This window comes from Vigna angularis, chromosome 8 (genome assembly GCF_016808095.1).
Source record: "Vigna angularis cultivar LongXiaoDou No.4 chromosome 8, ASM1680809v1, whole genome shotgun sequence".
NCBI classification, from domain to species: Eukaryota; Viridiplantae; Streptophyta; class Magnoliopsida; order Fabales; family Fabaceae; genus Vigna; species Vigna angularis.
In genome coordinates this window covers 8279317-8303226 of record NC_068977.1, presented here as the reverse complement: position 1 = coordinate 8303226, position 23910 = coordinate 8279317, and the positions used below count along the sequence as shown (strand labels likewise).

General features: G+C 28.3%; 1 protein-coding gene across 1 annotated transcript; it reads right to left on the bottom strand.

The window, feature by feature from the left end:
- Positions 1-11579: 11579 nt before the first annotated feature.
- Positions 11580-17381, bottom strand: LOC108344829 (uncharacterized). The gene is made up of 7 exons (XM_017583340.2): positions 17264-17381; positions 16883-17031; positions 16138-16271; positions 15353-15533; positions 13977-14582; positions 13049-13228; positions 11580-11959 (listed from the first exon to the last, which is right to left on the bottom strand). Exons 1-7 carry the CDS (start codon positions 17304-17306, stop codon positions 11780-11782), a joined length of 1473 nt encoding a protein of 490 aa, XP_017438829.1. The 5' UTR covers positions 17307-17381; the 3' UTR covers positions 11580-11779.
- Positions 17382-23910: the final 6529 nt, after the last annotated feature.

Genomic DNA, 23910 nt, shown 5'->3' with positions numbered 1-23910 from the left:
ATGTTTTTAAGATAAAAACTTTCAAAGACACATCATGTCACTCTACAATAAATTCTCATGAGAATTAATGTAATCTAAAATTAGTTTTTGCAGAAGTTCTCTCAAAAATGCACATTAAATGTTGTATTGTTTTCCTGGTAGTACTTAATATTTGAACTTTTAAATTAATTATTTAAATTAAAAATATTTCTTGAAATTAATTTATGAAGTACTTAATAATGTTATGAATGAGTAATTTCTCTAAATTGATTATCTTTTAGTGGACTCTTGTTTCTCAACATGATTTCTTCGTTTAGGTTTAGAGAAACTATATAGGATAATTCTCCAAATTAACTAATACATAAATTAATTTTAACTTGTAAAAGAGCTCATTTATTTTTTATAATCTTCAAAAACTATTTATAAAAAAAAAAAATAGCCTTGTTAAAAAGCTTATTTGAAGATAATCTTATCATATTTATAAGCTTCCTTAAATGAACTTCTCCGAAACTCTTTCAAGAAAAGTTAAATTAAAATTATTTGCTTCATAAAATTAAATTGCATGCCAACTAACTATAAAGCTTACTTAAACTAATTTTAACATAAACTAATTTTGTTTTACTTTATAGTTTTAAGACTGTTTAAAAAACAGTGTTTACTACTACCACAAAAGTTTTCTTCCTGAAGAACAAATATATTCAGATTTTATTGAATCGCTCCTATAAGAAGATTTCATATTGAATGATATGAATATTCTTTATATTTTAGAATTCAGATTAAATAAATAGTTTTAAATTTTAAAATCCAAACTATATTTTTGAATTAAATATATTTTTAGTAACTGAATTTAATTATAAAATTAAAATTTATTTCTATTTTAAATTTAGTGTAATTTAATTTTAAAATTTTAAAAATAAATAAATATATTCAATTGAATATAATTATATGAATTTTTTTTAACACATTTAACATCATTTTAGTATTTGGTGTTTAAATTGTTATTTTATTTTAAATATTAGTTTAAAATATGGTTTAACGTAAGAAAAATAATGATAAATAATTTACTGAAAATAATGTTTTACATAATTTTTATAAAGTACAGAATGAAATAAATAAGTTTAGGACGAAACATAACTTTTAAAAGTTTGAGGACAATATTTAACCTTATTCTAGTTTTAGAATTTTTTGAAAAAAAAATAGAAACATTTTAAAAGAAATTAATGCCAGAAAATTATATTTTTCTTGTTATATTATAAGATCTATTATTTATATTTTATTAAAGAATATTAAAACCATAAATTTACTATTTCGTGTGAATAATTTTTCGAATGCTAAAGTTTGACCACAGTGTACATTTGATTCTTTTTTGTTTTCTAAAATTAAATAACTTTTAATGCTCATTACTAATTTATTTAACGGTTAGCATAAGTGTTAATGCATATGTTGTTATAACATATATATTAAAACTTATTATTAAATTGTGTTATTAACATCTTACGCAAATAAATAATTGACATTATTATAACTTATAAACATATAACATATTTTATTAGCAGTTGGAAGGCATGCATAAGTAATGAATCAAAATCGTTTAGCTTCAAAAATATAGAAGCTATAAATATTTAATAGTTTATAACGTTTAAAATTTGAAATCAAGTATATAATTTAATTTTTTTTTCTTTTATTTTCTAAAAACTTCTTTTAAAAATAAAATTATAACAAAATTTCAATTTTTAAAACAAACAAAAACATAATTCAAAATCTGATTATATAAGTTTCTAAAATCTCTTCAAAATTATTTATACATCTCTAAATTTATTAATTTTTTGTCTTCATAATTATTATGCTACTCCCACTACTATAACTTAATAATAATAAAGTTACTAATAATATTTTTTTTTTCATTAAAATATTAAGTATGAACCATAACAATTTTCTTAAAATATCAATTTTAATATAGACCAGTTCAAAAATTTTAAAAAATTATTTAACCATTATACAATTTCAAAACTGCTCCCACTAAAGTCTACATTAAACTTAAACTTATCTCATTCCTACAAAAGTATTGATATTATTATTATAATTATTAAGTTTTTTAGTTTTCAATGTACAATGAATTTGATCTTATCCTTTGTTATTTACTGATGTGAATATTGAAACAATTAAGAACAAGAATTCTTAAATGGACACAGAATATACGCAGAATTCATTGAATGCACTTGTTATTCAGAAAAAACATATAAATAAAAAAAAAAGGAGAGAGAAAGAGGCTTTTTTTTTTGCAGTGTATATAACATAAGAAAGGTCAAAACTTTTCACAATCAGTCCTTGAAAAGGTTTGTTTCTATGTTCCTCTTCCTTTTGAGTAGCTCTCTCTCACGTGACCCTCTCTTCTTCTTGTTTATTTTCTTGTTGTTGTTGTTCTAATGAGTTTATCTGTGATTGATTGATGATGAACAGAGTGAAGAAGAAGAAGAAGAAGGTTGAAGGAAGAAGAAGAAGAAGAAGAAAGAAAGCAATGGGATTGGGAAGATTGATGGTGAGTTTGAAATCAAAGATGAGATGTTTGAAGATTGTGAAGAAGAGTGAGTATGATAAAGTGGAGAAGAGTGAAAGCATGAGAATGGAGATTAGAAGCAGAAAAGCCAGAAAACTTATTGAACAAACTCTCAAAGTCGCTGATTCTCCAAAGTCCAAAACTTTTGCTTTCTGATTACTCAAACATTTCTTACTTCTTCTTCTTTAATGTTCTTTTCCCTTCAATTTTTCTTTCATGCATCATATGTACTTTCGATTAGATCTTTGTTTTTTCTCTATGTTTATGTTCTTTCTCTCTCTCTTTTACACACTCTTTCTCTTTTTTTTTTCTCTCTCTCTCTCTCTCTCTTTTCTTTTTCACATCCACCAAAAGCTAAACTTTTTTCTATCTTCAATGTTGGGAAGAACATGTGTGAGCTTTGCTCATGCCATTTTCTCATATAGGAATGGAAAACTACACAAGAAGAAAAGGGGAAAAGAAAAGAAGATTCAGTCTAATTTAGGGAAACAAAATTTTATACCTTTTTTTTTAGTTGAAGCAATCCCTTCAAAAATTTAAGCTATTTTTTTTGTTAAATTTCAAAGTGCTTGATTAGAGAAATTTTTGCCTCTTCAAAAAAAACAATTATTCATCAGGTCTATTACGGTTTCACTATTAATGATTTTAAATAAAAAAAAAACATGAACAACAAATTATAAATTTATTATTTTTTATTATTTTTTTACTTGTCTCTTTGGTTATTTATTATTATTATTATTATTATATTTACTTTAAAATGAAGTATTGGCTGCAAGATTTTTTTGACTACCAGGATCAGTTTTCTAATTTTATTGCCGTTTACACTATTAAAAAAACGTACACAAAATTAAAAGTTGAATCAAAATTACTTTTTTTTTTTTAAATCTTAAAGGGTTTAATAACAGTTTAATCAGAATATTTAGTTTTGTATATTGTGAATACGAGGAAATTGTCATAAATCAAATTATTTGCACCGGTTTTGCTGTTGGATTAGAGTTTGCTTCTATTGGATCTTGGTCAAGCCCTGTAGAAGAGATTGACAGACAGAAAAATAATTGATACCATAATTTATTATTAGATGATCATTTTTGTTAATAATATACATTTTTAATTAAAATCATAATAAAAAGTTACTTTTCCAATCCTTATTATAGGACACATTTTAGAAAAAAGAAAGCTGGTCCTTAACCCTATAAGGTATTTTATATTTTTACATTTGTTTTCTATTTTTATCTTAATTAAATATTGAGTATATTTGTAGTTTATATTAATTCATGAGCAGTTTTTAAATTTTTTTAATAGTTTAGATTAATTTGATATAGTAGCATTTAAATTTTTTTATCTAAATCCATTATCTTTCTCAATGTGTGTGATTATTTTATAAATGTTCTATATTTTAAAGAGTAAATTTGAATTCTCTAAATCTTATTTAGTATTGATATTTATAAAATAATTTTATATTTAAAATGAAACATTATTTTTAATAACTTTGATTTAAGAATCACTTGAAAGAAAACTATAAAGCTGAGGTTATAAGTTTTTTAAATCTGTAATTATTTGTTTGTAATATTGTTTATTCTTCGTTTTGTTCGGTTGTGTTGAAAGCTTATCTGCAGAAAATCCTATGTATTAATGTCAACAAAGATTTGATAAATTTAACGATGCTGAATAAATTTAACTAATCTATTTTACTACTTCAAAATTGTATATATAAATTTTGAAATGGATTTCGAATTAAATCAACCTAATCACAATTCAAATGGTAATAATAGTATTTTACTTTAAATTAATTTTTATTAATTATAGTTATTGTTTAAAAATGATCATCCACATTGTTCAACCAACCAATTTCTAAATGATTTATTGGATGTTTCTGACTGTACGAAAATTGATTGAACACCAATATAATACAAAAACTATCTAGAAAAATAAAATAAAACTTAAATGAACTTTGCTTAATATAGTTGATTTTAGTTATAATTGATATTATCAATGTTATCTCAGCTTTTGAAGATTTTAAGACCAAAATATAAGGCAGCATTAAATATGCTTGACCAGAAACCGAATTTATTGTATTTGTGGGGAAACTGAAGTCAAGACATTTATAAGTAACGGCTACATGATTAGCTAACTTTTATTTTTATATTTTCTACTACCACAGTAAATAGTTTACACTGTTTTTTTATTCATTGATTTTCAAACTTCTTTCCTCTTCTAATAATAATTTATTATAAAATCATATTCATTAATAAAAATTAATTAAATATTTATACATCATTAGCAACTAATGCAATACATTTTTTGTAAAATGAATATTACCAATAAAAAATTATTAAATTTCAATATTTATTAAAAACTACAATAATAACACATCATAAATAATAAATGTAATTATTTGGATGTATCAAAATAGTAACAATATAGTGACTTCCAAATTAAATCACAATATAATTTATTATAAGTATTTTTCTCTTTTAACTCTGTGATACTGTTTTTTTTATGGATAACTATGATGTGTCACATAACTTGTAACATTACATTTAATAATAAAAAAGTATTAAATAAAACATCATAAATTAGTATATAGATATAAAACATACCAAATATTAATATATTTATCCAATATAATAACTATCCTGATATAGAATATGTACAAGATTACAAAAATATTATAAAGTTTTTCAAAATATAGAAACTACTATATAAATATCTAACTAAAACCTAAACGATTATTCAAGTAACATATTTGACTTCTATTAAAGGCATGTCAACACCTAACTCATTCTTTATTTATACTAAGAAGTAATTATTGTAAAATAGAAACATCATAGAAAGAAAAGAAGAAAGTGTAAGCTAGTGATCAAAAATAAACTTCCTAAAATGATTTAAGTATATAATATATTAGTTCAACATTTATAACATATCATAACTCATATGAACATACATACAAATGACTTTGGACTCAATTATCTAAATACATGCTTTAACATAGGATTTCATTGTAGGTGTACACTCGTAGTGGTATTTATGCACTGTAGAATCATAAACACATGGGCTATCACCTTACTACTCACGAGGTTAATCTTTCATACCTAAAACCAAAAGTCTAGGGTAAAGATATCCTGCCACCTCATTCCTCTCTATATGAGTTTAATGGCTAGTAGTATATCAGAATACTTTTCTTTTTGGATTCTCATATGTCAAGCATACATTAAACATCATAAAAACATAAATTTCTCATTGAATTACTCTCAACAACCATACCACACAAAAACATATCAAAGGTTTTCATACACATTCATGCAACCATTATATTCATCAACACAATTAGTAATGATACGTATCAATATAAAAATATCAAAGGAACAAACCAAAGTCATATAAATCGACGCTCAAAGTGGCGCTCAGTGTAGAAACCTCTTGCACAAAGGTTGCGCTCATTGGCAACTCTAGCACTCAACGTCATTTTTCTTGTAAAACTGGCTCTCCTAACGACACTTGTCGCTCAGCGAACTGGAAATAAAATGGTTCCAAACCTGTTGTGAAAAGTGGCGCTCAATGGTGTCCTGCCACTGTTGAGCGCCAGACCATTCATAAATGGTTGCAACGAAAAAAAGTGGGCACTCAACGGTTGGAGATATTACCTCGGTTGCAACCAAGGCCAAAAGTTGTCCACCTTTTTACCTCGCCCGTATATACCTCGGTTGCGGAACCGCTGCCTATAGGCGAAAATAACCGTTGTCGTTTCCCTTGATTGCACTAGTGAAAGCAAAATTGGTTCCATATTTGTAGTACTAAGCGAGTGCTCAACGTCACATCAATCCTCTTCAACACTATATTAGAAAACAACCACTTCAAATATGTGATTTGGGAAACCATGGAAATCGGTATTCCTGACTTAGTATTTAGTTCATAAACAATTTTTAATATTAGAATAAACACCAACTTGCTCAAATGATCAATTCTTCGGCTTCCTCAATCACCACAGTCCAAAAACAACCAACACTTAGTTTAAGGAATCAAACATACCATACAATTATGCACAATAAACATGTTCAACATACCAAATTCAATCAACAGTGTCCAACTCACACGCACTAAAGCATCCACGTTTCCTTACCTGAAAGATGATTAAAAAGCTTTAGGAGTCCTAAGATAGCTCCACAAGTACATAAAACTTTATCTGCTTTTACAAATAATAAAAACATGATTAGAGCATACCATTAGAACCACTGATTAACAGAGAGTTTTATAGAAGACTCAGGCCTCACATATAAGCTAGAATCCCTCGTATGCATTGAAAATACAAAAATCAAAGAAAATAATAAAAATCAACTTACTCTTTTCCAGAAATTGATTGACTAAATTTAAAGACCTCACTTAGATAAAACGAAATTAAATCTTCGTAAATAGAATAAAGAACTGAAAAAATTTAGAGAAATAATATAATTTTAAATAATAAAATTCGATTATATAAATTATATTCACACTTTAAATTATTAATATTAAAATAATCAATTTAAAACATGTTATCACATCTAAAACATAATTTTTTAAACTTTTGTAATTTTATTTGTGTTATTCTTCAATGAGCATGCGTCAAATTCTAAAAGAAAACGTAGAAAAAAATTATCATGTTTTTAGTGATACAACTCCACTTTTCTTTAACGTTAAAAACAAACATGTGATTAGGTATTCCTTTTTAACACGTTAATGTTTAAACTTGAAACTCGGTTACATATATCATATATATATATATATATATATATATATATATATATATATATATATATATATATATATATATATATATATATATATATATATATATATATATATATATATATATATGATATTTCGATCTTTTAATAATGTCCCTTAATTTAAAATTAAAACTAAAAATTATAAAATTGTGATAAAATATTAAGTTTTAAAATGAATAATATTTTAAATATGATAATTAATTTTAATATCTAAAAAAAGAATCTATAAAAGCATGTTTTTAATTTGTTTCACTTTAATCATTGATTTGGATGTTACATTTTATTTATGAAAAATGTGTATACAAACTAAGGGGAAAGTTTGATAAAATAATAGAGTTGATAATTATATATTAGATTTATGAAAATTTGAATATTAAAAAGTGTTTTGAAACATTGAAAGAGAAAGGCATATTTAAAATTTTCTTGGTTTGGATATAGAAAAGAAACATTATTAAAGTGTGTATTCTTAACGACGAAATGGTACTAGATTTGGTTTTATATATATATATATATATATATATATATATATATATATATATATATATATATATATATATATATATATATATATATATATATATATATATATATATATATATATATATATATATATATATATATTGAAGGAATTGAAGGTGAAGAATAAAGTTGAAGAGAAGTGATGTGGGAAATGGGTGCACGTGAAAGTATTGAAGTGGGGTTGACGAAAGAAGACAAAAGAGGATAAGATAAAAGGTTGAAAAGCATTAATTGTTTGCATATGAAAATGAAACATCAAAGTGGTCACCAACGTGCTTCTCAATGAAAAACGACTTACCACATTTCTTTCCTTCAAAAACCATCTTCTCACGTCTCATTATAACATCTCTATGTCTCTCTAACAATATTTCTTCACACTATCATACAATACATATATTTCAATTTTATCTTTATATATTTCATTTCACAAGCACTATGTATTCTTTTTTCTCTTAAACTTAGGACTTATATAAATTATTTTTTAGAGTATATCCATACTCAAAATTTATTTATTTTCCAGTCAATCTTTATTATATATCATAATCTAATTTTGGGTGTAGTCTTGTTTGTGTGCATCCATCATCATTGTTCTGTCATAAACAAGGGTGAGTGGGCTTGTTTTTATTAAAGTACTAAAAATTTTGACTCATCCATTAAAGAAAAGGCTGACACATAATTTCACTAGTTTTTTTTATTTATTTTAGTTTTTCCTTTTTTTATTCTAATACCCGTATCTTTTTAAAAGTAAACTTAATTGTGTAAATACTTTTTATGTCACTAATTAATCATATGTAAGTTTAGAATCTCTTTTAGCATATGATTCCTTATAATTTCAATAAGTTTGGAATGTGAATGCAATATGAAATTTTTAGATAGAGTAATAATAGTGGTAGAGTCCTTTAACTAGTTCTTGATCCATACCAATTGAGGACAATAGTTTGTATGCACTTTTGTTAAGTTGTCCTTAATTACCTTCTTACTAGCCCATGCTATTATATTTTCTCTAATAAAATGACATTCTTCATTATTTTTTTTCTTTTCACTTTTATCTTAACATAGTTTATATCATAATTGTTTATTAATGTTAAACTTTTATTATACATAAAGTGAAAACCAAGGTTATTCATTATAGTGAAATGATGAATTTTTTTAACAATTTTAAACATTGTGTCAAATCAAAAACACACAAATACATCAACCATTATATCAAACCTAGATTATATAAGATGTTGATTTAATCATCTTACAATAAATTGGAGTTTCACTATTAATACTTGAGGTCTTTGATGTATGATAGAACACTTGTAGTTTTGGTTGAATGATTGAAAACAACAAAACGTACAGCTTAAAACATGAACGTTGATATAGAATGAAAAACATTTTCAATACAAGCAAACCTAATTTTTCATATAAAAGTCTAAGAACTTGCTTTAAATAGAATAGGACCATATTTAACAATTAATTTATTTCCTCGGTTGTTTTATTAATTTTAATATATATTAAAAAATACTTAATCATTAAAATATTTTTAAATCTTTAATGGATTAATTAATGTTTTCAATTAAATGCATTAAAAATGCTATTATTTTTATATATTAAATTGTTCTATTATAGTTAAGAATTATAATTTAATTTCTAAACGTTAACTATTTATATCAATATATCAAGGCATATTAAAATATTAGTAAAAAATACGAAATGAAAATTAATCTAAAGATATAAGAAAAAGATAAAACTAATCCAAGAAGATCATTAGAGAGATTAGAAGCATGATAGCAAAGGCAAGGAGCAAGGGATAATCTTAGATTCTGCTTTTTGTAGGGTCACAAATAACTTGAAAGCGACAAAAAAGATGCACATTGAAACCAAACACAATCAGCCATAAATCCGACACAAAAACACTGACAGAAAGAATATACAGAACGGTAATCTTTTCTCACATTGCTATGAAAGGAAAAGAAAAAGTGACATGAAATTTCAACCATCCAAAGGTTAATGTTTGTCACAAAAAATGCAACTGTGGAAGTAAAAAATTATATTTGAATTAATTTTAATATTCAATTGCTATAAAATTTACATTTTATTATAAATTGACAAAGTAACTGAATTTGTTAAACTTATAAAATTAGAATAGAAAATATTAAATGAAAGAAGTAACTATTTTTTATTTAATATTTTGTTTTCTGAATTTGAAGGATTGATTCTCATTTCTGAAATATGATTTGTGTTTGTTCAACAGGACAGGAAAGCAAACGAAAGACATTAATGTTAATATCAGAGAGTAGAGAAGAGGGACCCAGCAAGACATTAGGTTCATGAAACCTTGAATTTTCTTTCTGTTGGATTGTGAAACAAAAGATCACACACAACACATGATACAATGAATCTTCTGAATTCAATTTCATCAAAGCATTCATATAATGCACAACTGATGAATTCTGTTCTTCTGAGCCGTCCAACTCAATCCAACACAGTACTCACATTATATAGGATAATTGAGTTCTACACTTTATCATAATTTTAAAACCCACCTTTACCTCTTTAAAATATTTTACTTGATTTGAATATGTACAAAAAATATCCACAGTTTTAGATTATTAATATTTTAACATTTTTTAAGACATACTTATATATTCTTTGATAATGATATTTCATATATTTTTATAGTAATACATACCGCAATAGGCATTTATGTATTTTTCTTGTTTAATTTGCAATTGGACATAATTATTGTAACCCAGAAATCAATATTAGTCTAAGATAGACTGTACTACCAAAGGGGCAACAGAATGAAATTAATAAATTTATCTATATAAATTAAATTATCTACAAATATTTAATTTGTTTGAAACAACTGAAAAAAATTATAGTATTTTAATAAGAAGTATAGCAAAATATAATATACAAACTCTTCTTAGGTGTATTTCTACTTTTATTATATTAAAATATTATATTTTTAAAAATATATAATTTTATAGTTTTTTATAACTTTTATTTTATAAGTAATTAATTAAAAATTATAGAATTTCACACACACACACACACACATATATATATATATATATATATATATATATATATATATATATATAATTTTATAATACTATCAAAATATCATGTGATGGTTATTTGTAAAAACAAATAATTTAACGATTTTAAATAAGAGACATTGTTTAATTACTTAATTTATTAAATAAATAACTTTTTTGTTTAGTAAAGAATAAAATTATCCCATTAAGATTGACACAAAAAAGTTACCAAATACCATATTCATGTGTATGATAATATAAATTATAATCAAAATTAATTTTTTTATTTGAATAATCTTATTAAAACCCACTTCTAAAATAGTTCATTCTGTTCAAAAGCAGAAGAAAATGACTTTTACATCAGAAAAAGTAAATATGAATCTTAGAAAAAACTATTAGAAATAATTACAACTACCATCCAAAACACAAGTTATTTTAAGAACTAGTCTTTTGTGGAAAAAGAACTAAAACCTTGATGTTTAAGTTGTCCCAAACATGCATAAAAACAAAAGATGAAAAAAAATCATTTATTAATATTATTTTATAAATTATGCAAAGTTTCATTAGTTTTTTAAGAATAATTTTTAAGATGTGAGTTATTATAATATAAAAAATTAATTTTAAAATTAAAAATTAATCTACCAAGAACAGATATTCATTTAAAAGATTGATCTTCCTCAATAACTGTTTTTTAATATACAAATATCAATAATCAAACCCTAAATCACATGCTTAAAAAGACTATTATATTATCTATGAATGAAGACATGTCATTGATTTTGTCCTACAAGTTTTCACTTGTTGAGAATTAAGTCACTAACAAATTGTAACTTACTACAATGTAGCTGAAAATTGTGAGCATGAATAAGTTCCCCAAAATTACAACATCTCTCATAAAATGAAAACATGTTTGGGACTTGGAAAGATGCACACTAATAGTGATTAGTGCGATAAAGCATCCGAAGTTCCTTGCAATGATTGCATGTCCATGGCCGTAGAGGAGGGTCCATGCAATAAGAATGAATTTTTTGAATTTGGCAAATATCACAATTCTCAAGGAGATCCTCTGGTTCCCGACCACGGCAAATTACACAAGCTCCCGTCTGTGTAGACTGTATAAGCAAAAGACAATCCACGGAGTGACAATCATATCAAGATGCTTATAAACTTTCAATGACAATATAGGAAACAACCCAATCTATATATAAGTATATCAGTAACAACAGGAAACAAATCAGTCTCTCTATATATATGTATATCAGATGTAGGATCTAATGTCTAAATTTGTGATTAGAAAGTGTGTTAAAAAAGTGTATGTTAGAAAGTGTGTTCCTAATATTTTTCTTTAGAGAAAATTATCATAAAAATCACAGAATAAAATCAAGTTATTGCATATAGATTTTCTTCTGGCTTCTTATAGGTGGTGTGCATTACAGTATATAGAACCATGCTCATGGACATTAAATTTTATGGATCATGGTGGATTGGTGAAAGTCATAGCCTGTCTAACAAAGAACAGAGAGAAACCCAACATTACAAAATCATGGATATCATAAGGCTGACAGTGAGAATGTTGGTTTGTTACACAAATAATAATTCTTAATAAAACAATTCTCTATTAAAATGATCAAAATGTTGGGTGGGGTAGAGTCCACACATAAAGCATTCCAACTTAACAAGTAAAACAAAAGTTGCCAGCTCATGTGATATTGTTTTTTAGGCCAAATAAATCTTACTCGCTCTCATTATATGGTTGCAACAACCAATTAAACTGCCACTTATTTATGAGCCGTCCAAATTAAGCAAAGAGCATATAAGAAACATTAAGTTCCAGTAGAATCTACGACAGGCTTTCAGTGAATACCAGTCAATATCTTTAAAGATGTCAATATTGTATGGAATGTATACAAGCCACAACTGTTACTGTACAATCAATAATCTAACAACCACTCATTCCAATTTTTTTCCTGTGTCTATGTTGGGCCACTTCTTTCCTCTCCTCTATTTTTTTTTTTAATAATCTAGAATAGTTTTTAAACCCTACAAGAAGACAGACTATTTTTAAAATTTGAACCCATGACCTTAGGTAGCAATCTAACCACTGAGTTAAGGCTCGTCCGTGTGTTATGTGATTTCAACTAATATGGGAAAAAAAACACCCAATAGAGATAACAGCTAATATAGCTTAAGGATAAGCGTACCTCAAAGGTAGTATGCGGTAATTCTTGATCCATGGGGATAAAAATTTCTGAGGCTGAATTGTTACATGGGATTGTCTGGGAGTATACTTTTTGATCCGTAGTGGCTGCATGCTCGACTTTCTTAATCATCACAAAACTTGCCTTGCACAGAGGGCAAGTTGATGTTTTTCTCATTGAAGTCTATAAATATTGAAAAACAAATGAGAAATGAAAGAGACAACCAAATAATATTAAGAGAAATCTAACGAGGTTGACTTAATCCATCTTAATCTTTAAATAGGACATTTTGGAATCACCATCAATTCAAACGAGTGCATTAGTAAGAGAGCCTGGACAAAATTGATAAATATACTTGGGTAAATATTTAGTTCATTACAACATTTTTAGTACAATAAAAAAAATTACAATCTTAGTACAAAAACTATAATTTCGTAAATTTTATTTGAACTTCGTTAATTGTTGAGGTAATCGAATACATTAATACGCAATTAACATTAAAGGAAGTTAATTTCATATTAACATTAATTTTTCCTTTGATATTCACACGAAACAATTACTAAAGACCAAACACATACTCAGTTGTACTAACCATTAAAAAAATTCAAATAAAACTGACAAAATTAAACTTATTGTACTAAGACTTTAGTTTTTTTTCTTATTGAACTAGAAAATAAAATATAATAATATTTGTTGTATTGAACCGAAGGGTTTCACTAAGAAAATAAAGCAAAACAATGAGGTGGAGCCTCAAATTCTAAATGATAAAGAAAAGCATAAATTGAATGAAAGTTAAATTATAGTTTAGTTAGGATTAGGAAAAGAGACCAACTTGAAATCTAGTCAAAAGAAAATGGCATGCTACAGAGATCATGATCATCAATTAATAGGCTTTAATTCGTAAAAATGGCAAATAAATGAAAAGGCATACCCTATGATCAACCCAACTCTGGATGCATGGAAAACAAAATCGATGTCCACATGGCAGAATCCCCCGTGTTGTGCTGAAATCTGTGAAACATATAACACATGACATCTCTGTTGAAGTAGGTAAGCCAGCACCATTATCAACCTGATCACCATCGGTGAATTTTTCCTCATCACTAGAACATAAATCTATTGATGTTTGTGGCACACGTAGGGCATCTTCTACAAACAAAGTTGAATTTCTAAGCGTTGATATAGGAACTGAATCTTTGATCTGTTCAATATCATCTGAACCACCATCGATAATTCTATTTTCAGTACTTAATCCAGCATTAGGTCCTTCACTATTTTGTAGAATAGTGTTATTATTGAGACCACCAGAAAGGCTAGATGTCGCTTTAGCGTCTGTTTGTAGTCTATCCGCTTTAAAAAGGTGGTCATCTGAGCTTAAATCCAAAATTGAAGGAGCCAACACCACATCATCAAGATTTCTCGTAAGTCTTCTTCCTTTACGAGAAGGTCCAGCTAGAGTAATCACTCCCTTACCGTTACAAATGTTCCTTTTTCCTTTCTTTGACAGTCTAGACGAATATGAAGTTGATTCATCATGCTTAAAAAATAGGGAATGCAGAGAAAACAGAAGAAATTAGCAGGCATTCCGAAAGAACAAATAATGCCGTATTCACGGGGATAGCAAATGTAATGCAAGTAATTTATAAAGCACCAACAATGAAGAAATGATTGAGATGCAGAAAAAAGTTCATTCAGACAATCAGCTAGTTTATCCTGCTACATATTTTGAATTATCGTTCATCCTAAAAGTAATCTATGATATACATACCTATGGCATGCTTTTTCTTTAATTGACCATTTCGTAGAAGGCAAACCACATATGTTGCATGAAGCAAGTAGACGTATTTATTCAAGTCTGTAGATGAATAATACTGGCTACAAATTTTAAAATAATCCTTTGATGCAAAAGATATCAGAAAGCCACCACTAAACTTTGACGACGACTCAAATCTAAAAAGAAAACAATCCCATCTCCGTCACAGAACAATTGTGGTACCTTTTTAGTTTTTAATTTATCAAGGCATAACAAAGAAGTGCAATAAGAAACCTTGCCGGATGCCATAAAAAATACATATAGATTTAAATGGAACACCTAGATGTGCAAATGAAATTTTTTGTCTATAGTTAATATCAACTATTAAGATGGGTGTTAATGACTCCAGATATCACAGTGTGAAAGTTGTGACCCATTCTAAAATCAGGCAACAAAATTATGAATCAAAACTTGCTTGAAAACACTCAGAATGTACATCATAAAGATTAAAAATGTCCAAGAGGTGAATAGAGAGAATCGAGAGCCTAATTTACCTTTTTCATTAAACAAGAATCTTCCAAAACATAAGCTATTGAAATTCCAGAACCGAAGTTAGGTTTTTGCCTTTCAGTCCCTGTATCATGTAACTTGTCACTGACGATTTTTTTCTGTGTCAACCTACTGGTCCGAACAGTGACGGGAACTTCCAGTAACAATCGCCCTACTTCATGTCCACTGAAAATAATAATGATAATAAGTGAACTTAAGAACAAATATTCCCCAAATGTCAGATTAAACGAGAAGACCCAAAAATAAGGTCCTATATAACCAGACAATGCACCCAAGATTTTAATCAACTGCATATAATAAAACCGATGATCCCAAAGTAAAGAAACTAGAAGCAAACTCCAGAGTCCACAAGAAACACGCCCATTATATAACATCATATATGGTAGATAGAAAATCAACTATCAATAACCAACTTTCAATAAAGTTGTAGCATAGCACTGATGCCATGTTAAATGTTAAATGTCAACGTTACTTTCCTTCAGGTTTAAGTTGTGGGGATGTGATTTAGGAATGTGAATAACTTCATATCACACTAACTTTCAATGTACGCCATAACACAATCCAAAGCAAAAACTGCCATATAAAATTGATCAGTTCATGCTTTTTTAACGCTCATTCTAATTCCAAGAGCATGATGATGACATTGGATGCTGACTAAAACAACCAATCATCATGAGTTATTTTCTTTCAAAAAGCTATAACCCTGAAAAATCCATTACACTCTGGTATAATTCTTCCCTAATGAGGATAGAATAGAAAAGAAATTCACCTCTGCAAGGTATAAGAATCTTCTGGAACACGCCTCCCTTCCTTTATGCAATCCTCAATCCATTGGTGGTTTACTACAGGTATTCTAAACTTCAACGCAATATCGTATTTCTTTCCTTCAAATTTCCAGCACACCTGATCAATCACAAAATCAATCAATCATAAAACAGTTCTAGATAGCTTGCAACAACCTGTTCATTCATTCCGAAACTCTCTTCTTCCGCCTAAATTCTCCCTCAATTCTCTTTCCCTTTCACAACACAGAAACAGACAACATGCCTTCCTAAGTCACAAACCTGGACATAACCTAAATCCACCACCCAATTAAGCTCTCTGTCTCATTCACTCAATCAATACACAAAACTCTTCGATTGAATTACCAAATTCAACATTCCGCACCAAAATTCTCCATCGAATTAAGTTTCTCACTCTCTCACTCACATGCAAACACTCCAGATGCATTATCAAAATCCCCCATCGAATTAATCTCTCTAACCTCTAAATATATATCTTTCTGTCTATCTCTCCCAACAAAGCTATCTTTCTCTCCCAATTATTTTCTCTAACTCTCTCAATTAAGCTCCTTCTCAGTTAAGCTTTCTCATTCTCTCTCTCTCTCTCTCAGTTATCTGTACCTCTCTCAATTTAGTTCTCTGTCTCAGTTAAGCTTTCTCTTTACCCCTCTCAATCGTGCTCTCTCATTCTCTCCCACGAACAAACTAAAAAAAACAAAAACAAAAACTAACCAAATGCGTTATCGATTTTGACATTGTGCCAACGTAATTGGCGCCGGCATGTGAAATCAGCTTGATGAGATCGAACCGCTCGGAGCCGTGGTAACCGCTAACCGTTGCCACCACGCTTTCCATTCCTTGAACCGGAGAATTTGCAACTTCTGCTCAATAAATAAATAAACGGCTTCAGATTCAAGAATAGAAAACAAAAAAGCAGAAATCGTGTTGAACGAAACCCTAGCACGAAGGTTATCCTCGGTACGATTCAACTCGTAAAGTTATGAGGAAAAAAATAAAAGGCAGAAAAACTGTGACTATTTTCTTGGTGACGCAAAACATTCCAATCGAAATTCGAAGATAGAGAGAGAGAGAGAGAAAGAGAGAGAGAGAGACCGTGAGATAGACGAGGAAGTTGAAAGTGTTCTTCTGCTTCCATGACACTTCTCTTCAGAGTTCAGAGTGATGATACCCGAAAACGTCTGGCGGTAAATGCAAATTGAATTTTCGAGATCAAAATCAAAACCAAGGGAGGACATTTTATTATTTGGATGATATATGTTTTCATTTTTTTCTATAAATGGGATTTTGATTTTTTTTACATTTTTAAATTTAAATTTGACCTTTATGAAACAAGTGATTTTTCATATATAATATTTTAATTCCTCCAAAAATTTGTAGTCATTATTTTCCTTTCCTCAAAGTTCATTTTAATCTAATATATTAATACTTATTTTAGAGATTTAAGAAAAAACTACGAATTTAGTTTAAAGTAAAATATTCTGATATTATATTATGCATTTTAGCATTTAATGGAAATAAATTTTAAATGTATAAAAGGTAAAAAAAATCTGAAAGAAAAAAAAAACTTATAAGTGTTTAGTTTTTATTTCATTAAAAATCCATTTCTCTAAATTTTCTTATTTTAATACTTTGTATATTAAAATATAATTTGAGTATTTTGTTATGACATAATACAACTGTGAAGATTAAGTTGAGTTAACGAAATTTTTTATTAAGATTTAATATATATTTTTGTTAGGTTAAATCATTTGAAGTATTTATTAAGTCAGTCTTTGATTTATTTTTGTTTTCAGTTAAGTCTTTATTCATTAAAAATTGATGCAATTGAATCTCTCTTATTAAATTGGTTGAAAAATGTTAAATACACGTTGACGTGATTTTTTTAACGATACGGTGAAGTGAGGTTGTTAGTTAGGTCAATTTTGTTATTTTCAAAATAAAAATTTTGGGATTTCGTTGAATTCTTAATTAAAGAGCGCTTAAGGAGTTTGTCGTTGTTCTTATGCCACATTGTTGGTTAGGTTGGTACTTTTTCTTCTTTGACGATGTTGTCGGTGATTGTTCTTGTATTACAAATTTTTTTATCCTCGTTTATCTACTTCTTTGATGTTGTTGATGGATATTTATTTCGTTGGACATTGTTGATGTTCCTTTTTTTGTTTGTTACTAGAGTAATAAGTATGTCGATATGTCGTTCATGTCCGTATTCCACATGTAATGGGTGGCGAAAACAAAACCGTAGTCTATGTTTTTATGGTGGTAGAGGATCGAGAAGTTTGGATGTTTCACCCATTTGTCATTGTGAAGAGAAGTCAATGTTGAGAACTGTGAAAACTATTAAAAACCGAGGGAAATAATTTTGGGTTGCCTTAAATACAAGGTAAAATACATGGAACCTATTGTATTTGTGTTATTATTTTTCGAAAGAAGCTATTGTTAATTTTTTTTTACATAAAGGAATATCCAATCATTGTGGTTGTTGATTTTATTTTTTTTTAACAAAATGGAAGTGAAGAAGTTGGTTGCAACTACTTCAAATGGTGCGCATGCACTGATGATGAGTTTGATGAAAGGGGTACCTATGTGAAGTGCGAAGGAAATGATGACAGTTTCGTGAACACGAAAGAAATGGAAGTTTATAGGAAGATGATACGTAATTTGGAGAAAGTTGTGTTGATTCTTCAAAATTGGATGAAGGTGTTGATAGGGGTGGTTTGTGTTCTGTGTCATTAACATAATTTTAGTTTCAATGTTGATGACAACTCCATGATGTGTTGTAGCTATCTTGTTTATTTTAGTTAATTAATTTAATTTCTTTGATATTAGGATGTATACTTGACATTGTGTAGGATGGACAATTGACATTATCTATTGTTGGTGTGTTCTTGAATATAATGTTGTTCAATGAATTGAAGACTTCCAGAAATTTATAATTGTTTGTACATTAAAAAAACATTGAGAATGGTATAATGAGAATGGTTGAATGAAAATGGTTGAATGAAAATGGTGTAATGAAATGGTATAATGAAATGGTATAATGAAAATGGTTTAATAAAAATGGTTTAATGAGAATTGTATAATGAAAATGATATTACAGAATAGCATAATAAGTGTAATGAAAATCATATAATGAAAATGGTATTACAGAATAAAATGATAACATAGATAACAAAAGGTTCGATCCACCACATAAGTTTTGTACAATACCGAATTATTACAGAATAACCTTATCAAAGTGTACATATTATTCAGATAACCATTATAATTGTTCAGACAACCATTACAAAAGTATTAAGATAACGTTCAACTTCAAAAAATATCATGTTTTTGAAATTCGTTCCCTCTTAGGCTTGACCTTCACCCTAATGTCTTGATGGTATAACTGCTTCAGATGATGGGGTAGGATATTGTGCTTCCTCGGAGTGCATAACATGTTGTTGGGTTCCTTTGGGGCAACAACTTCTGTTGTGACCCGCTACCCTACATAGCCCACATATATATTTTTTGTAGGCCACCTTTTATCATTCTTGTTTCATCCTTTGTCATCTCTCACTGCTTTAACCTTCTTTTCTTCTTATGACAATATTCATTTTGCAGGAGGCAACACATTAGGATATATGGTAATGTCCCACATGTTATTCTTGATAGGATAGATAATTGATGAGTAAATTTCTTCATATGTTGACTTCCTAAAGTAATAAGGTATGAAACCTTCTCCCTCATGACAAAAGCCATCGAAGAATAAACTGAAAACTACAATACAACATTTACTCACCTTCGACGTGATTCGTCTCCAACCACCTCACAATTCCAACCAAGAACATCTGAAAGATGACGACAAATACCTCCAACAAAACTCTAATTTATGTTATCGACAACTAATTTTACTCAATCAATCCCCAATTTGCATGAAACAACCCTAAATCGTATCACTAAACCTTAATTTATTACCATGGAACTTCAATTAAAACATCCCTAATTTACTTGAACAAATAATTTTAATTAAATTTTACTATTTTTTTTATGTTTAAAATATGAAAATCCATGTCAGTGCCCCACCTCAACGTATTATACAACCTCACTTCGCCTTGTTGTTTAAAACGTATCTTTAATATTGTTCAGTCAATTTAACAGTAGAGGTCCAATTGCATCTTTTTTCACAAGTAAGGACTCACTTGTGAACAAAAATAAGGTTGATTTAAGATTTCAAACAAAAAATTGGGACCTCGAGAATGATTTAACCTTTAAGTATTTTGTTAAGAGAATATATTATTGGTATAGAGTTTGATATTTGATGTAAAAGGCTTGATTGGATTATCAAAGTGAAAAGAGAAATTACACTATCTTAAAGTAAAGAGAATAAATTATATTTTATTCAATAAGATTTTGTTTATATATGTGAAAAAGTACTAGAGGTATTGAAAATAGATTGTACATCTATGCATACATTATTGAGAAAATGAATATATTCAAGTGAGATTTATGGATGATGGTAAAAATGGTTGTAAGTAAAAATTAGTGCTTTTAAAATTTTTTTAGTTAAAATATTAATATATTATATTTATGTTTCATTCTTGAATATTATTGTTTAAGTTATGGAATATTTTTCCAACCATTCTTAAGAAGTGAGTCATTTTTATAGGGTTAAATATGTTTTTAGTCCCTCAACTATCAAGTGTTTTTGGGTTTAGTTCCTCTTCCAAACTTTGCTTCATTTTCATTTTTCTCCTTAATGAAATTGTAATATTTAGTCATCGAAAACCAACGACGTTAAATGTTAAATTTTCAATGAGCTAACTAACGGTGTGTCACGTTTCATGCCATGTGTACACTTAGAAATTGAAATTCTGAAATTGAAAGTTTCCTCCCTTCACCACTCTTTTCTCCTCCACCACCACTTTTGCCTTCACCTCCTCTATCACAAGCCTACTTCTGCAAACAACAATAATAACCAAATAAGTTGATTAATCATAATTAAATAAAACTAAAACAAAGTAAAAACGAAACCTTTCTTTGTTGTAGGAATTAGACTTCTTCAGCATAGGGTTTAGGGTTTCCAAAAATTAGGGTTTCTAGAAAGTTGTTGAGGGGGTTGTGTCGTCACGCAAGAACATGGAGGCATTGGTTCCAGTTGAGGCTTGCGTGAACTAATAACAGTGGCGTGATTATTCTGGTGAAGGCAAGGTTTCGCGACATAGTTGTTGTTTTCTGATTGCAGGTTGGAGGCTCCTGAAGGTGTGAAAAAGGATGGAAGACAAAGGGCTTCGCGATGGAGATTAGTGGTGGCGCAATTCTCGGTTTCGTGAATTGTGGATTTCTCTGTTGTTTGGTTTTCTTTTCTGGGTGAGATGAAGGAGGAGGAACGAACTTGGTTTGAGGCTTATGGTGAGGAAGATGAATATGGTTGATACATCGCACTGAGTCTTGGTTGTGCGATTGCAACGGTGTTGTTTGAGTTTCTGGATTTGATTTGTTTGCAGGTTGCTATGAGAAGCGATATGGAGATTGTCCCTATACTATTAGGGTTTGCAAATTGGGGTTGAATGAAGGCTTCATGATGGTTGCGCAAAGGAGAAGATGTCATGGTGTGCAAAGAGTTTCTAGGAAGACGAAGCTTGCAATAGCGCTGCGATTTGCGGGATGGGTTTCTTCTCTGGAGCGCGATTTAGGGTTGCTACATTGGGTTCTGTCACGGTTTGCGGTTGGTGGTGGAGGAGGACAAGAGGGTGGTCAAGGGAGGAAACTTTCAATTTCAGAATTTCAATTTCTAAATGTACACATGGCATGAAACGTGACACAACATTAGTCAGCTCACTGAAAATTTAACACTGTTGGTTTTCGAGGACTAAATATTATAGTTTCATTAAGGAGAAGGATGAAAATGAAGCAAAGTTTGGAAGAGGAACTAAACCCAAAAACGCTTGGTAGTTGAGGGACTAAAAGCATATTTAACCCCATTATTATATGATACATTCAAGTGTTATACGGATGTTCAATGTCACTTAAGTATTGATGAATTAGTGAAATTAGTAATTTTAGAACTTGTTGGGTGATACAACTAGTGTAATTCAAGCATTAAAATGATGTTCAACAATGTCCATCAAGCGGTAGATAAATGTTTGATGAGGGACAATTCATACCAATTGTTCTATTTAGAGATGCATGCATGTGTAATTATATTGCATGTGATATTGTATGATATGTTTCAATAGTGTAGCCCATTATAGATATGTTTGCCTTGTGTTGTGATCCTTTGTACTATTGCTCTTTGTACTATTGCTCTTTGTGGATATGTTATAGTCCTTTATAAGTGCATAGTGAGGATATATGGTTTCAAGAGTTGTGGTATTAGTGTAGAACTCATATGAAAGAAGATTTCTTATGTTCTTTTGAAGATTTAATCATATAGATTACGATATTTGGTGACATGAACCTAAAGAAAGTTTGTACATGAAGTTTTTAAAAAGTATGTCCATGAATTACTCTTACATAACAAGTTAATGATATATTTTTTAATATGTTTATTCGTAATGCAAATTTACATTCTAGATGATATAATTCATAATGTAAATTTGGAATATAATTTGGAATACAAATTATATTCTAAATTGTACAATTCGTAATATAAATTTATATTCTAAATTATATAATTCATAATATAAATTTAGAATATAATTTGTAATTTAAATTTATATTCTAGATTGGACCATCCATAATACATGGAAGATAAATTATAGATAAATTATATTTTGGATTGTAAAATTTGTAGTACAAATTTGAAAGTAACATCAGAGTACACAATTGTTTAATAAGGGGAACTAGTTATTTCACTATTAATATAGAGGTGCAGGAAGAAAACATGAAGGTATAGGAAGAAATCCTCTAATAAAGAGGTGAAGACTCACTCTGTACCCAATTGGAAACTGTCTTTTGAGGACAGGAATATAAGGCCTTTGTTATAACTCTGGATAGTATCAAAATATCCAAGAATTTTTATGATAATATCAAATGATAAGCGGCAACAACAAAAATATCCAAAGGAAACAATGAAAAGATAAATGTAAAAATAAGAAAGAACAACGCATAGAAGTAACATAGTTTGGTTGAAGTGTTAACGAACTTCAAACTACATTTTAGAAAAAAGTCTCTGTGAATTGATATTGAAACTTAGAAGTTTCTCTCTCAGTAAACTATCACTCAACTATCAGATTTTTGTTATTATAATTGAACAACTCAGTTAATAATAATTGTTAATATAAGTTTCTGTCTATAGAGCATAATTAACTTAAACTTCCATAAAAATGCACTTAAACTAATGAAGAAGATCCGTGATCAGTACTTCTACTATTGAGCTAAAACCAGAATCTTCACACAATACTATTGTCTGTATAAAACCAAACATTTAGAAATCCACCATCACTTTATCATGTAAAATGTGGATGGTGAAATAGTAATGTTGAAACACAGGTCAAGCCCCTAAACTTCACATTCTAATCAAGGCACAGTTAAAAGCCCAATATGAAAACTTAAGAACTTAGGCTGCAAATTAAGTATTAGACATCTAAAATCCAACTTGTGAAAGAGTTTTGGATAACAAGCCAAGATAGAATTTGTTTCATAAATTAGCAGAGCACATATCCTGATTAATTGTATAATTATAATTAAGAAAATAATATCCTCGATTGTAGGTGACACTTTTTTTTTTCTGTAAATTAGAATATTTACTATCCCTAGGTGGA